The sequence below is a fragment of the Rhinoraja longicauda genome, chromosome 11 (genome assembly GCF_053455715.1).
Source record: "Rhinoraja longicauda isolate Sanriku21f chromosome 11, sRhiLon1.1, whole genome shotgun sequence".
NCBI lineage: Eukaryota > Metazoa > Chordata > Chondrichthyes > Rajiformes > Arhynchobatidae > Rhinoraja > Rhinoraja longicauda.
The window spans coordinates 3,594,554-3,611,944 of NC_135963.1; the positions used below are offsets into that span (position 1 = coordinate 3,594,554).

At 50.4% G+C, this 17,391-nt stretch overlaps 1 protein-coding gene across 13 annotated transcripts in view; it reads right to left on the reverse strand.

Annotated features, from left to right (window-relative positions):
• adgrl2a (adhesion G protein-coupled receptor L2a) overlaps nt 1-17,391 on the reverse strand; it is a 325,186-nt gene that overhangs the window by 70,047 nt on the left and 237,748 nt on the right. For all 13 annotated transcript variants that reach the window (XM_078408143.1, XM_078408134.1, XM_078408131.1 and 10 more), the window contains 3 exons: nt 11,811-11,994; nt 4,704-4,826; nt 592-791 (listed from right to left, as the gene is read on the reverse strand). In XM_078408143.1, the coding sequence (XP_078264269.1) occupies nt 592-791; nt 4,704-4,826; nt 11,811-11,994 (507 nt within the window). The remainder of the gene's footprint in view (nt 1-591; nt 792-4,703; nt 4,827-11,810; nt 11,995-17,391) is intronic.

Below are 17,391 nucleotides of genomic sequence, written 5' to 3' on the forward strand. Positions count from 1 at the left end.
TCAGTATGTATGTGTGTGTGTGCGTGTGCGTGCGTGTGTGTGTATATATATTCAGTGTGTGTGTGTGTGTGTGTGTGTGCGCGTGCGTGCGTGTGTGTGTGTGTATATATTCAGTATGTATGTGTGTGTGTGTGTGTATGTGTGTGTGTGTGTATGAATGTATGTATGTGTGTGTGTGTATCTGTGTGTGTGTGTGTGTATATATATTCAGTATGTGTGTATGTGTGTGCGTGTGCGTGCGTGCGTGCGTGCGTGTGTGTGTATATATATATTCAGCGTGCGTGTGTGTGTGTGTGTATATATATTCAGTATGTGTGTGTGTGTGTGTGTGTGTGTGTGTGCGTGTGTGTGTGCGTGTATATATATTCAGTATGTGTGCATGTGCGTGTGTATATCTCTATGTATACACACAGGTATTTTGCCGCTGTTGCTTATTATAGTGTTTACAGAGTGCCATGACTACGTATCTCTTGCGCTGTTGCAATCCCACCCGTGACTCTGGGGTCCCTGGCGCTTTGCCAGCGCCGCCACTGTGCCCCCCCTTGACCTTGTCCGCGAGGTTGGGGGGTGGGAGGTTGGGGGTGAGCTCACGTCGATGTGCTGCAGGGTGAAGACCACGGGCTCGGTCACGTAGATGCGGCTGGACTCCTTGTTGATGGAGGCGGCGATGATGTGCGAGTTGACGGCGTAGGTGTAGTTGCGGCCGCCAGCGTCCCCCGCCATCTTGATGGTGGCGTTCTCCGTGGTCAGGAACTGCCCCAGGCTCTTGTACAACGTGAACACCAGCTTGGCTGCAGCGGCCCACCGCGGTCGGGGAGAGGAGGGGGGGGGGGGGAGGGGGGGGGGGGCAGGGGCCAGAGGAGGGAGAGCGAGGAAGGAAATAAAAACTCATTAAAGACAGACCCCCATCAAATCATTCCCACGTGGACACAACAAACTCAGTGGGTCAGGCAGCGTCTCTGGAGAACGTGGATAGGTGACGTTTCACAGAGTGCTGGAGTAACTCAGCGGGTCAGGCAGCATCTCTGGAGAACATGGATAGGTGACGTTTCACAGAGTGCTGGAGTAACTCAGCGGGACAGGCAGCATCTCTGGAGAGACGGAGTGGGTGACGTTTCGGGTCGAGATCCTTCTTCAGTCTGAAGTTCTTCAGACTTCTCCACTCTGAAAAAAAGGTATCGACCCGAAACAGTCAGAGAGTTGTGAATCTGTGGAATTCTCTGCCTCAGAAGGCAGTGGAGGCCAATTCTCTGAATGCATTCAAGAGAGAGCTAGATAGAGCTCTTAAGGATAGCGGAGTCAGGGGGTATGGGGAGAAGGCAGGAACGGGGTACTGATTGAGAATGATCAGCCATGATCACAGTGAATGGCGGTGCTGGCTCGATGGGCCGAATGGCCTCCTCCTGCGCCTATTGTCTATTGTCTATTGAAACGTCACCCATTCCTTCACTCCAGAGATGCCGCCTGACCCGCTGAGTTACTCCAGCATTTTGTGTCCATCTGAACTGAACTGAACTGAGTTCCTGGTTCTATATCGAAGGTATCACAAAATGCTGGAGTAACTCAGCAGGTCAGGCAGCATCTCAGGAGAGAAGGAATGGGTGACGTTTCGGGTCGAGACCCTTCTTCAGACTGATGTCAGGGGGGCGGGACAAAGGAAGGATATAGGTGGAGACAGGAAGATAGAGGGAGAACTGGGAAGGGGGAGGGGAAGAGAGGGACAGAGGAACTATCTAAAGTTGGAGAAATCAATGTTCATACCACTGGGCTGCAAGCTGCCCAGGCAAAATATGAGGTGCTGTTGCTCCTGGTTCTATATCTCTCGTTTCCATTTCAATAGACAATAGGTGCAGGATGAGGCCATTCGGCCCTTCGAGCCAGCACCGCCATTCAATGTGATCATGGCTGATCATTCTCAATCAGTACCCCGTTCCTGCCTTCTCCCCATACCCCCTGACTCCGCTATCCTTAAGAGCTCTATCTAGCTCACTCTTGAATGCATTCAGAGAATTGGCCTCCACTGCCTTCTGAGGCAGAGAATTCCACAGATTCACAACTCTCTGAGTGAAAAAGTTTTTCCTCATCTCCGTTCTAAATGGCCTCCCCCTTATTCTTAAACTGTGGCCCCCTGGCTCTCAGCCTGAAGAAGGGTCTCGACTCGAAACGTCACCCATTCCATTCCTTCCCTCCAGAGATGCTGCCTGTCCTGCTGAGTTACTCCAGCTTTTGGTGTCTATCTCCGGTCTAAACCAGCATCTGCAGTTCCTGCCCAGACACAGGGAACTGCAGATGCTGGTGTACAAGAAAAGAGACGATTTGCTGGAGTAACTCCGTGGGTCAGGCGGCACTTCTTGATCGGTCTGAAGAAAGGTCTGCTCCAAATCTTCACCTATCCACGTTTTCCAGAGAAAGTGCTGGAAGAACTCAGAGGGTCAGGTGACTTTTTGGGATTGGAGCCTGAAGTAGGGTTCCAACCTGAAAGGTCACCCATCTATTTTTTCCCAGAGATGCTGCTTGACCCGCTGAGTTATTCCAGCATTTTATAGAAACATAGAAAATAGGTGCAGGAGGAGGCCATTAGGGCCTTCAAGCCAGCACCGCCATTCATTGTGATCATGGCTGATCATCCACAATCAGTAACCCGTGCCTGCCTTCTCCCCATATCCCTTGATTCCGCTAGCCCCTAGAGCTCTATCTAACTCTCCGCGGACATTTCTCCGTCCGGCGCGGCCTCGAACGTGGCAACGACACCAGCCTGACCGCGGGAGAAGACGGCAGGGGAAGGGAAAAGACATTCTGGCCTTCCATCACAGTGAGGAGGGGACTGGAGGAGACTCACTGTGATGGATGTTTCTTTTTTTGCGTGTTGGCTGGGGTTGTGCAATTTGCTTATTTTATTGCTTTTATTGTTCGACTGTGGGTGACTAAATTTTGTCCAAAAAAATTGTTTTTGGATGACAAATAAAGATATCTTGAATCTTGAATCTTTTAAATTCATCCAGTGAATTGGCCTCCACTGCCCTCTGTGCTAGAGAATTCCACAAATTCACAACTCTCTGGGTGAAAAAGTTTCTTCTCACCTCAGTTTTCAACGGCCTCCTCTTTATTCTTAGACTGTGTGGCGACTCCCCCAACATTGGGAACATTTTTCCACAAGTGGGAGAGTCTAGGAGCAGAGGCCACAGCCTCAGAATTAAAGGATGTTCCTTTAGGAAGGAGATGAGGAGGAATTTCTTTACTCAGAGGGTGGTGAATCTGTGGAATTCTTTGCCACAGACGGCTGTGGAGGCCAAGTCAGTGGATATTTTTACGGCATAGATAGATCGAATCTTGATCAGTGCGGGTCAGGGGTTATGGGGAGAAGGCAGGAGAATGGGGCTGAGAGGGTGAGATAGATCAGCCGCGATTGAATGGCGGAGTAGATTTGATGGGCCGAATGGACTAATTCTGCTCCTAGGATCCTATGGATTTGTGAAGATTTACAGGCCACCCTTCTTCAGACATCCAGAGATGCTGTCTGGCCCGCTGAGTTACTCTAGCAAAAGAACACAAGAGTGCCGGAGTAACCCAGCAGGTCAGGCAGCATCTGCGGAGAATTCCCAACCCAGGCGACTATTTGCGTGCTACCACAGAAGCAGATCTACAATCACACATTGTATCTCCTGCAGCAACATTCCTTACTTTAACTATGATGTTAGGACATAGAAAATAGGTGCAGGAGGAGGCCATTTGGCCCTTCGAGCCAGCACCGCCATTCAATATGATCATAGCCGATCATCCAAAAACACTACCTTGTTCCGGCCTTCTCCCCATATCCCTTGATTCCATTAGCCCGAAGAGCTAAATCTAACTCTCTCCTGAATACATCTTTGATCTTCTTAAACTATTGGTCTTTACTACCTTGCATAAAACATTATTCCCTTATCAGATATCTGTACACTGTGAATGGCCCAATTGCTAATCATGTATTATCTTTCCACTGACTTGATAGCACGCAACAAAAGCATTTAAGTGTCATAAGGAATAGGAGTAGACTTAGGCCATTCGGCCCGTCAAGTCTACTCCGCCAATCGATCATGGCTGATCTATCTCGCCCTCCAAACCCCATTCTCCTGCCTTCTCCCCATTACCTCTGACACCTGTTTAGATTAGTTTAGAGATACAGCGCGGAAACAGGCCCTTTCGGCCCACCGTGTCCGCGCCGACCAGCGATCCCCGCACATTAACACTATCCTACACCCACTAGGGACAATTTTTACATTTACACCAAGCCAATTAACCTACAAACCTGCACGTCTTTGCAGTGTGGGAGGAAACCGAAGACAATAGACAATAGGTGCAGGAGGAGGCCATTCGGCCCTTCGAGCCAGCACCGCCATTCATTGTGATCATGGCTGATCATTCTCAGAGAACATCTCGGAGAAAACCCACGCAGGTCACAGGGAGAACGTACAAACTCCGTACAGACGGCGCCCGTACTCGGGATGGAACCGGTGCTGCATTCGCTGCAAGGCAGCAACTCTACCGCTGCGCCACCGTGACCGCCCAGTTCGCTGTACCTCGATAGACATGACAATGAAGTTAACTGAACTGAACTGAACTTCCTGCAGAGTATTCACGGAATTTGCTGCTTTTATTTAACGCAGGGCAATATTCCTTCCGTGAGGTGTTGACCGCTCGGTAATTTAGTGGTGCACACTTACCAGTCCGACTGTTTTGCTTGATGGTGTTGCCCGAGAGATGGATGGAGTTTCCTCCCATGTAGCCCTGAGGAAACTTTAGGTCTTTCACTTGACCTTCCGTACTGAGCACACCGACCTCCAGCACTGTGGGAGCCACGTCAGGGCAGGGAGAGAATCAGAGAGTCCAGTTAGCATTGAGATTACCAACCGTTATTGACCAAACACCACAATAGACAATAGACAATAGGTGCAGGAGGAGGCCATTCAGCCCTTCGAGCCAGCACCGCCATTCAATGTGATCATGGCTGATCATTCTCAATCAGTACCCCGTTCCTGCCTTCTCCCCATAACCCCCTGACTCCGCTATCCTTAAGAGCTCTATCTAGCTCTCTCTTGAATGCATTCAGAGAATTGGCCTCCACTGCCTTCTGAGGCAGAGAATTCCACAGATTTACAACTCTCTGACTGAAAAAGTTTTTCCTCATCTCAGTTCTAAATGGCCTACCCCTTATTCTTAAACTGTGGACCCTGGTTCTGGATTCCCCAACATTGGGAACATGTTTCCTGCCTCTAACGTGTCCAACCCCTTAATAATTTTATACGTTTCGATAAGATCCCCTCTCATCCTTCTAAATTCCAATGTATACAAGCCTAGTCCCTCCAGTCTTTCAACGTACGACAGTCCCGCCATTCCAGGAATTAACCTAGTAAACCTACACTGCACGCCCTCAATAGCAAGAATATCCTTCCTCAAATTTGGAGACCAAAACGGCACACAGTACTCCAGGTGCGGTCTCACTAGGGCCCTGTTCAACTGCACACTAGCTCTGTATATGAAGACATTGGTAAGTCCTAGGGTCACACAGCACGGGGAAACAGGCCCTTCGGCCCAACTTACCCATGCCCACCTAGAAGCCAGCATCTCTGGACAACCTGTGCATAGGGGCGAAGGGGGGGCGGGGGTGGGCTGAAGTTGTCCTGGGTTTGGGTTGCTCCTGGGCCTGGCAAAGCTGGTATTCCGCTAGTGAATTCCACAGATCCATCATCCTCTGACACAAAGTGGAGTAACTCAGCAGGTCTGGCAGCAAATCTAGAATCAATCTGACGAAGGGTTCAGATGCAAATCGTCACCTATCCGTGTTCTCCAGAGATGCTGCCTGACCCGCTGAGATACTCCAGCACTCTGTGAAACGTCACCTAACCATGTTCTCCAGAGATGATGCCTGACCCGCTGAGATACTCCAGCACTCAGTGTCTATCTTTGCAGTAAACCAGCATCTGCAGTTCCTTCATACACATTAACATCAAGTAACCCCTGCACCCCTCTCTCTCCGTCCCTCCCCCACCCAAGTCGTACCAGCTTCAAAGCCGTCTTGTTGAATCTCATTGTCTGTAACCCATTTTCACCTAGCCCACAGCTCACAATGGCCTGTTCCCTTTATCATCGTAACTTTTTTCGCGTATCTTTCATTTCATTTGTTCGTTTAGTTTGGTTTAGTTTATAGATACAGTGCGGAAACAGGCCCTTCGGCCCACCGAGTCCGCGCCGACCAGCGATCCCCACACATTAACACTACCCTACACACACTAGGGACAATTTACATTTACACCAAGCCAATTAACCTACAAACCTGCACGTCTTTGGAGTGTGGGAGGAAACCGAAGAACTCGGAGAAAACCCACGCGGGTCACGGGGAGAGCGTACAAACTCCGTACAGACGGCGCCCGTAGTCGGGATGGAACCCGGGTCTCCGGCGCTGCATTCGCTGTAAGGCAGCAACTCTACCGCTGCGCCACCGTGACCGCCCACAATCTATATCTCTCCACATCACCGTAACAAGGTGGCGCAGCGGTAGAGTTGCTGCTTTACAGCATTCCGGTTTCCTCCCACACTCCAAAGACGTGCAGCGTTGTAGGTTAATTAGCTTTGGTATAAATGTAAATTGTTCCTCGTGTGTGTGTGTGCGTGTGTGCGTGTGTGCGTGTGTGTGTGTGTGCGTGTGTGTATGTGGGATAGTGTTAGTGCGCGGGGATCGCCGGTCGGCGCGGACCCGGTGGGCCGAAGGGCCTCTTGCCACGCTGTATCTCTAAACTAAATTGAACTAATCACCGTCTATATATCACCTCATTTCCCTTCCCACCCCCCCACCTGACTCTCAGCCTGAAGAAGGGTCTCCACCCGAAACGTCGCCCATTCCTTCTCTCCAGAGATGCTGCCTGACCCGCTGAGTTACTCCAGCACTCTGTGAAACGTCACCTATCCATGTTCTCCACAGATGCTCAGTCATTGAAAGCAAGCGTGCAGGTGCAGCAGGCAGTGAAGAAAGCGAATGGTATGTTGGCATTCATAGCAAGAGGATTTGAGTTTAGGAGCAGGGAGGTTCTGCTGCAGTTGTACAGGGCCTTGGTGAGACCGTACCTGGAGAATTGTGTACAGTTTTGGTCTCCTAACCTGAGGAAAGACGTTCTTGCCTTAGAGGGAGTACAGAGAAGGTTCACCAGATTGATCCCTGGGATGGCGGGACTTTCATATGAGGAAAGACTGGATAGACTGGGCTTGTACTCGCTGGAATTTAGAAGACTGAGGGGGGATCTTATAGAAACATATAAAATTCTTAAGGGGTTGGAGAGGCTAGATGCGGGAAGATTGTTCCCGATGTTGGGGGAGTCCAGAACCAGGGGTCACAGCTTAAGGATAAGGAGGAAGTCTTTTAGGACCGAGATGAGAAAACATTTCTTCACACAGAGAGTGGTGAGTCTGTGGAATTCTCTGCCACAGAAGGTAGTTGAGGCCAGTTCATTGGCTATATTTAAGAGGGAGTTAGATGTGGCCCTTGTGGCTAAAGGGATCAGGGGGTATGGAGAGATGGCAGGTACAGGTTACTGAGCTGGATGATCAGCCATGATCATATTGAATGGCGGTGCAGGCTCGAAGGGCCGAATGGCCTACTCCTGCACCTATTTTCTATGTTTCTATGTTTCTTTGCTGCCTGACCCCGCTGAGTTTGTTACTCCTGCTTTCCGCGTATGCATTTAATTTATGTTTTGTTGGATTACGATTCCAGAAACACCTCTTCGCCCGCTCCCGAACAGAATTTCCACAGTGAACCCATGCAGTGTTTTGCCTTCCAGCCTTGTATTTAATTAGAAAAGAAAATACATCTGGAGCTCTGACAGACCACAAAGAAGAACAATGCCTCTCATTAAACATTTTTTTTGCAGTTTGAAAGCGATTCGTGAAACACAATGGAGACAGATTTCCTCCTAGTGTCATTCGTCATTGACACTCCGACTGGGAACATTCTCATATTGTTTCTTTCTCCTCAGAGGGTTATAACTAAGTTCTTTTAAAATGCATTTACTATTTCTCCAGAAATAGCTGGAGGGCCAGATCTTCCTGTCAACTTTCGAGATTGAATTCCTCTGCCCGTTATCCCTTCCAAGACAAAACTATCTCAAAGTAGCCATCAAAATGACTGTCCCCATTCTCCCCACTCCCTGACCCTGGGTTTCTCAGAGTGCTACGGTGTTTTAGTTTAGTTTAGATAAACAGCACGCACACAGGCCCTGCGTCCCACCGGGCCCGCGCCGACCAGCGATCCCCGCGCACATTAACTACCCTGCACACACTAGGGCCAATTTACACATACACCAAGCCAATTAGCCCACAAACCTGCACGTCTTTGGAGTGTGGGAGGAAAACCGAAGGTCTCGAGGAAGGTCACGGGGAGAACGTACAAACTCCGTACAGACAGCGCCTGTAGTCGGGATCGAACCCGGCTCTCCGACACGGTAGGCGCTGTAAGGCAGCAACTCCATACACCCACCACCCTTTGTAAGGCAGTCGAGACCATACACCCACCACCCTTTGTGTGAAAAAGTTATCCCTCAGATTCCTATTAAATCTTTTCCCTTTCACTTTGAACCTATGTCCTCTGATCCACGATTCCCCTACTCTGGGCAAGAGACTCTGTGCATCTACCCGATCTATTCCTCTCATGATGTTATCCACCTTAAAAGTGTAGATGGGGCATCTTGGCCGGCGTGAGTAACTCCTTCTTAAATATAGCCAATGAACTGGCCTCAACTACCTTCTGTGGCAGAGAATTCCACAGATTCACCACTCTCTGTGTGAAGAAATGTTTTCTCATCTCGGTCCTAAAAGACTTCCCCCTTATCCTTAAGCTGTGACCCCTTGTTCTGGACTTCCCCAACATCGGGAACAATCTTCCCGTATCTAGCCTCTCCAACCCCTTAAGAATTTTATATGTTTCAATAAGATCCCCCCTCAGTCTTCTAAATTCCAGCGAGTATAAGCCTAGTCTATCCAGTCTTTCTTCATATGAAAATCCTGCCATCCCAGGGATCAATCTGGTGAACCTTCTCTGTACTCCCTCTAAGGCTAGAATGTCTTTCCTCAGATTAGGAGACCAAAACTGTACACAATACTCCAGGTGCGGTCTCACCAAGGCCCTGTACAACTGCAGCAGAACCTCCCTGCTCCTATACTCAAATCCTCTTGCTATGAATGCTAACATACCATTCGCTTTCTTCACTGCCTGCTGCACCTGTAGGCCCGGACACTGTAGGCATGGACGTTGTAGGCCCGGATGCTGTAGGCCCGGACAGTGTAGGCCCAGAGGCCCAGGCGCCACCAAACGGAGGTTGCATAGCAACCCGCCTCCCGGCCCAGGCAGCCGCCATCGGTGGAGCGGGTGCACGTGGCCGCTGGCTGGGTAAGGTCACGTGGGGCGCGGGGAGGTGACGTCACCTTGTCCCTTATTTGGGAATGAGATAGTTGGCAACCGTAGCTGTGTCACTCTATAGTGGGCCGAGGAGCTTTGTTCCAATTCTGTACTATTCCATGTGGAATGGTGTCCATTTCCAGGCACTGTTCAGATGCAAGGAAGACACTAAGCAAATAAGCATTTCACTGATTATATCCTGTCAAACAACGGGGCTTAAAAATATGAAATTGTAATCCGTAAATCTGCAGGGCATCTGGTGCCCAGAGATCTCCTCTCTGGATGTTAGCCAAGAATGATCTTGCGTGCAAACAGACACATCTCTCTCACTCTCTCTCTCTCTCTCTGGCCACCGAACATCTTTTTTTTCAATTTAGAGATATAGCGCGGAAACAGGGCCCTTCGGCCCACCGAGTCCGCGCCGACCAGCGATTCTCGCACACCAACACTATGCCACACACTCCAGGGACAATTTTTACATTTACCAATCCAATTAACCAACAAACCTGTACGTCTTTGGAGCGTGGGAGGAAACTGAAGATCTCAGAGAAAACCTTCGCAGGTCACGGGGAGAACGTACAAACTCCGTACAGACAGCGCCCGTAGTCGGGATGGAAACCTGAGGCAGCAACTCTACCACTGCCTTACAGGGGTAACTTTTTCACACAGAGGGTGGTGGGTGTATGGAACGAGCTGCCAGAGGAGGTAGTTGAGGCTGGGACTATCTCAACATTTCAGAAGCAGTTAGGCAGATACATGGATAGGACAGGTTTGGAGGGTTATTTTCTTGGTTCTTGGTCCTCCAAAATATTCCAAATGGAATTTAAACTGGAGGTGGGACTAATGTGGGCCAGGTGGGCCTAGTGTCAAGTCAAGTCAAGTCAATTTTATTTGTATAGCACATTTAAAAACAACCCACGTTGACCAAAGTGCTGCAGGTGGATCAGGTGCGCCTAATGTGGACCAGGTGGGCCTAGTGTGGACCAGGTGGGCCTAGTGTGGATCAGGTGGGCCTAGTGTGGGCCAGGTGGGCCTAGTGTGGACCAGGTGGGACTAGTGTGGACCAGGTGGGCCTAGTGTGGGCCAGGTGGGCCTAGTGTGGACCAGGTGGGACTAGTGTGGGCCAGGTGGGCCGAGTGTGGACCAGGTGGGCCTAGTGTGGACCAGGTGGGACTAGTGTGGACCAGGTGGGCCTAGTGTGGGCCAGGTGTGGACCAGGTGGGCCTAATGAGGACCAGTTGTAGACTAGTGTGGACCAGGTGGGACTAGTGTGGACCAGGTGGGACTAGTGTGGACCAGGTGGGCCTAGGCCTAGGCCTAGTGTGGACCAGGTGGGACTAGTGTGGGCCAGGTGGGCCTAGTGTGGGCCAGGTGGGACTAGTGTGGACCAGGTGAGGACTAGTGTGGACCAGGTGTGGACTAGTGTGGCTGGAACATTTTGGCCAGTGTGGGCAAGTTGGGCCGAAGAGCCTGTTTCCGCACTCTATGACTCTATTGACATCTATAGTGTATGTATATGTGTGGGCATGTGTGTAGCGTGTGTGTGTATGATTGGAAAGGAAAGGTTGGGGGGGGGGGGGAGGGGGATATGGGCCAAAGAAAGGGAAATGGGCCGGCATGGAGAGGGTGGGCTGAAGGGTCTGTTCCCCTGCCGTGCAGCGGTGTGAGTGGTTGAGGAAGGGTCACTGTCATCATGCCAGCACTGGAGTACCATTAGGGTTGCCAACTGTTCCGTATTAGCCGGGACGTAGGCCCGGACACTGTAGGCCTGGACAGTGTAGGTCCAGACACTGTAGGTCCAGACAGTGTAGGTCCGGACAGTGTAGGCCCGGACAGTGTAGGCCCGGACAGTGTAGGTCCAGACACTGTAGGTCCGGACACTGTAGGTCCAGACACTGTAGGTCCAGACAGTGTAGGCCCGGACAGTGTAGGTCCAGACAGTGTAGGTCCAGACACTGTAGGTCCAGACAGTGTAGGCCCGGACACTGTAGGTCCAGACAGTGTAGGTCCAGACAGTGTAGGTCCGGACAGTGTAGGTCCAGACACTGTAGGTCCAGACACTGTAGGTCCAGACACTGTAGGTCCAGACAGTGTAGGCCCGGACAGTGTAGGTCTGGATAGTGTAGGCCCAGACAGTGTAGGTGCGGACAGTGTAGGTCCGGACAGTGCAGGTCTGGACAGTGTAGGCCCAGAGGCCCGGGTGCCGCCTAACGGAGGTTGCGTAGCAACCCACATCCCGGCCCAGGCGGCCGCCATTGGTGGAGCGGGAGCACGTGGCCGTTGGCTGGGTGAGGTCACCTTTTATCCCTTATTCCGGAGTGAGGTAGTTGGCAACCCCTAAGTGCCGTGGATGACGGGCGGGGGGGACGGGGGTACGGCTCACCTATGTTCTCGGTGGGCACCGTGACGGTGGTGGGCTCCATGAGGTTGTCGGCCAGGACGAAGGCTCCTTCCTCCAGGGTGTCGAGCAGCAGGGTGGCGGCGTGGGCTTGCTCTGTCGTGTTCATGTCCCTCCACGACTGCAGCGCCTCCGGTCTCAGCAGGTTGTCCACCGTGTCCACGATGGCCTGAAGGTGGTGGCGGTGAGAGAGGGGAGAGATGTTACACAGGACTGATACACACCCTGACACAATGCCCCAATCTCCCTGCTCAAACAGGGTGTTGCCAGAACTAGAGGGTGTGAGCTACAGGGAGAGGTTGAGCAGGCTGGGACTCTATTCCATGGAGCGCAGGAGGATGAGGGGAGATCTTATAGAGGTGTACAAAATCATGAGAGGAATAGATCGGGTAGATGCACAGAGTCTCTTGCCCAGAGTAGGGGAATCGAGGACCAGAGGACATAGGTTTAAGGTGAAGGGGAAAAGATTTAATAGGAATCCGAGGGGTAACTTTTTCACACAGAGGGTGGTGGGTGAATGGAACAAGCTGTCAGAGGAGGTAGTTGAGGCTGGGACTATCCCATCGTTTAAGAAACAGTTGAACAGGTGCATGGATAGGACAGGTATGGAGGGTTATGGACCAAGCGCAAGCAGGTGGGACTAGTGTAGATGGGACATGTTGGCTGGCGTGGGCGAGTAGGGCCAAATGGCCTCCTCAAGCACCTATTTTCTATGTTTCTAACATAGAAAATAGGTGCAGTTGGAGGCCATTCGGCCCATCGAGCCAGCACGGCCATTCATTATGATCATCCACAATCAGTGACCCGTGCCTGCCTTCTCCCCATATCCCTTGATTCCACCAGCCCTGAGCTAAATCTAACTCTCTTTTAAATTCATCCAGTGAATTGGCCTCCACTGCCCTCTGTGGCAGAGAATTCCACAGATTCACAACACTCTGGGTGAAAAGGTTTTTCCCCATCTCAGTCCTAAATGGCCCACCCCTTATTCTTATTTGCCTTCACAAAAAAAGCCTTAAGAAGATGGCTCCATATCTGAGGAAGGATGTGCTGGCTCTGGAGAGGGCCCAGAGGAGGTTTACGAGAATGATCCCAGGAATGAGTGGGTTAACCTATGATGAGCGTTTGTCAGCACTGGGCCTGTACTCGCTGGAGTTTAGAAGAATGAGGGGGGGGGAACCTCATGGAAACCTACTGAATAGTGAAAGGCCTGGATAGAGTGGATGTGGAGAGGATGTTTCCACTGGTGGGAGAGTCTCGGTCCAGAGGCCACAGCCTCAGAATTAAAGGACGTTCCTTTGGGAAAGAGATGAGGGGGAATTTCTTTACTCAGTGGGTGGTGAATCTGTGGAATTCACTGCCACAGAAGGCTGTGGAGGCCAAGTCAGTGGATATTTTTTAAGGCAGAGATAGATAGATTCTTGATTAGTGCGGGTGTCATAGGGTTAGTGTGGGGGGGAGGGATGGAGGGTTGGAGTGAGAGGGAAAGCAAGGGTTACTTGAAGTTAGAGAAGTCAATGTTCATACCGCTGGGGGTGTAAGCTTGCCCGAGCGGAATATGAGGTGCTGTTCCTACAATTTGCGCTGGGCCTCACTCTGACAGTGAAGGAGGCCCAGGACAGAAAGGTCAGTGTGGGAACGGGAGGGGGGAGTTAAATTGTTCGGAGAACCGGGAGATTAGTTTGTGGTCACGTGTACCAAGGAATAGCGATCCGCTTTTTTCCCGCCTGCTAACCAGTCAGCGAAAAGACTGTACATGATTACAATCGAGCCGTCCACAGAGTGTACAGATACATGACAAAGGGAATAACGTCTAGTGCAAGATCAGTATCAGAGGAAGTGGAATACTGGGGTATGAAGGGAGTTTGCCTGACACTAATAGCCATATCTGCTCTACAGCAAGGGGGGTGCAAGAGTTTAAATAAGGATCTCGATCTAGAAACATTGAAACATAGAAAATAGGTGCAGGAGGAGGCCATTCGGCCCTTCGAGCCTGCACCGCCATTCAATGTGATCATGGCTGACCATCCACAATCAGTAACCCGTGCCTGCCTTCTCCCCGTATCCCTTGATTCTGCTAGCCCCTAGAGCTCTATCTAACTCTCTTTTAAATTCATCCAGTGAATTGGCCTCCACTGCCTTCAGGGAATTCAACAAATTCACAACTCTCTGGGTGAAAAAGTTTCTTCTCACCTCAGTTTTAAATGGCCTCCCCTTTATTCTTAGACTGTGCGGCCCCTGGTTCTGGACTCCCCCAACAGTGGGAACATTTTTTCTGCATCTAGCTTGTCTAGTCCTTTTATAATTTTATACATCTCTATAAGATCCTCTCTCATCCCATGAGAATGATCAGCCATGATCACATTGAATGGCGGTTCTGGCTCGAAGGGCCGAATGGCCTCCTCCTGCACCTATTGTCTATTGTCATCCTTCTAAACTCCAGTGAATACAAGCCCAGTCTTTCCAATCTTTCCTCATATGACAGTCCCGCCATCCCGGGGAATTAACCTGGTAAACCTACGCTGCACTGCCTCAATAGCAAGGATGTCCTTCCTCAAATTAGGAGACCAAAACTGCACACAATACTCCGGGTGTGGTCTGTTCTTTGAGAGAAGTTTAATGGGAGAATTCTATTTACCTGCCTAAACCAACCTGATCTCCCGGTGGCTCAATACGTCAACTCCCCCTCCCATTCCCACACTGGCCTTTCTGTCCTGGGCCTCCTCCACTGTCAGAGTGAGGCCCAGCGCAAAATGGAGGAACAGCACCTCATATTTCGCTTGGGCAGCTTACACCCCAGCGGTATGAACATTGACTTCTCTAACTTCAAGTAGCCCTTGCTTTCCCTCTCTCTCCATCCCCTCCCCTTTCCCAGTTCTCCCACCAGTCTTACTGTCTCCGACTACATTCTATCTTGGTCCTGACCCCTCCCCTGACATCAGTCTGAAGAAGGGTCTCGACCTGAAACGTCACCCATTCCTTCTCTCCCGAGATGCTGCCTGACCCGCTCAGTTACTCCAGCATTTTGTGAATAAATACTTGCCTATTCAAATTTGTTCAATTCAATTCAATTCTTTAGAAGGATGAGAGGAGATCTTATCGAAACGTATAAGATTATTAAGGGGTTGGACACGTTAGAGGCAGGAAACATGTTCCCAATGTTGGGGGAGTCCAGAACCTGGGGCCACAGTTTAAGAATAAGGGGTAGGCCATTTAGAACGGAGATGAGGAAAAACTTTTTCAGTCAGAGAGTTGTGAATCTGTGGAATTCTCTGCCTCAGAAGGCAGTGGAGGCCAATTCTCTGAATGCATTCAAGAGAGAGCGAGATAGAGCTCTTAAGGATAGCGGAGTCAGGGGGTATGGGGAGAAGGCAGGAACGGGGTACTGATTGAGAATGATCAGCCATGATCACATTGAATGGTGGTGCTGGCTCGAAGGACCGAATGGCCTCCTCCTGCACCTATTGTCTATTGTCTAATTCATTTTGTGTCCACCTTCTATTTATCGTTGCATGTGCACGCGTAAATACATCATTGTCTGCTGTTCATTTCTATCTGAGGATGACTGGACATGTGTACTGATCCCTGTGGTTCCGTGATCTATTTTTCTCACGTGCTGACATTTCCATCAATCTGCCCTGTAATCTCTCGTCAGTCACGTTCCACCGCCAGCTCTCCCTCTCTGCTTATCTCGCCAGTATGATTTTAATTCCCGATATCATTCCAATCTTCCCGGCACGCCATCCTTAAAACTCTGCCTCCCCCTGTCTCTCCTCTCCCCAGTCTCCCCCTCCCCCCCCCCCCCACCCTCTCCCATCCCCACCCCCCCTTCTCTCTCTCTGAGCCCACATCGGTCTTTGCACATCATGTACGAAGCATCTTTCCCCTTCTCTGCTCTGCCTGCCTGTCTGATGCGCAATAAAGGTCACAATCCCTACACGTTCCACTCGCCTCCCAGCTTTTCGGTTTAGTTTCGAGATACAAGATTCAGTTTCGAGATAAGCTTGGTGTTGGATGATTAACAAGTTCACAGTCGGACTGAACAGCTCCGGTGGCTCTCACACAGTCCATAGACGCGCCATTGAAAGCTTACTTTAGGTTAGAGATACAGCGCGGAAAACCAGGCCCTCCCGCCCACCCTGGTCCGAGCCGACCAGCGATCCCCCCGCACGCTAACACTATCCTACACACACTAGAGATGGCACGGTGGCGCAGCGGTAGAGTTGGTTTGAGTTTCTAAACCACACTAAATTCCCCAGCAGTAAACTCTACTAACACGGTTAATGGATGGAAGAAAAATCTGAAGAAAGGTCCTTTTAGTTTAGTCCTAATGTAAGCAGGTGGTGCAGCGGTAGAGTTGCTGCCTCACAGCGCCAGAGACCCGGGTTCCATTCCGACTACGGGCGCCGTCTGTACGGAGTTTGTACGTTCTCCCCGTGACCTGCGTGGGTTTTCTCCGAGATCTTCGGTTCCCTCCCACACTCCAAAGACGTGCAGGTTTGTAGCTTAATTGGCTTGGTAAATGTGAAAATTGTCCCCAGTGGGTGTAGGATAGTGTTAATGCGCGGGGATCGCTGGTCGGCGCGGACTCGGTGGGCCGAATGTCCTGTTTCCGCGCTGTGTCGCTAAACTAAACTAAACTAAACTAATCGGTTAATCAATTCTGTCCTCCAGTGTCGAAGCAGGACTGAATTTAGCTGAAGAGTTCGTGTTATCGGTTCAGGGTTACATGGTTAGCCAGTCACTAATGCCTCCCTGATCTCTGCAGCAGTCTTCATCAGATCAATGGTAATGTCACTGCTTCTGGTAATAAGGCAAATACAAACAGGATGAGTTTTAGATGGGCTGCTTGCAAAAATCACTCAGGCTACTTGTCAGCGATTAATCCATTTTGAGATACTCTGCCTCACTGAGGTTTCTGGCAGCCGGGAGATATTTAGTTCAGTTCAGTTTATTGTCACGTGTACCGAGGTACAGTGAAAAGCTTTTGTTGCGTGCTAACCAGTCAGCGGAAAGACAACGCATGATTACAATCGAGCCGTCCACAGTGTGCAGGCACATGATAAGGGAATAACGTTTAGTGCAAGGTAAAGCCAGTACATGCATAGATACATAGAAAATAGGTGCAGGAGGAGGCCATTCGGCCCTTTGAGCCAGCAACGCCATTCATTGTGATCATGGCTGATCATCCACAATCAGTAACCCGTGCCTGCCTTCTCCCCATATCCCTTGATTCTGCTAGCCCTAAGAGCTCTAACTCTCTTTTGAAAGCATCCAGTGAATTGGCCTCCACTGCCCTCTGTGGTAGAGAATTCCACAGATTCACAACTCTCTGGGTGAAAAAACATTTCCTCATCTCAGTCCTAAATGGCCTACCCCTTATTCTTAAACTGTGGCCCCTGGTTCTGGACTCCCCCAACATTGGGAACATGTTTCCTGCATCCAGCCTGTCCAATCCCTTAATAATCTTATATGTTTCGATAAGATCCCCTCTCATCCTTCTAAATTCCAGTGAATACAAGCCCAGTCGCTCCATTCTTTCATCATATGTCAGTCCCGCCATCCCGGG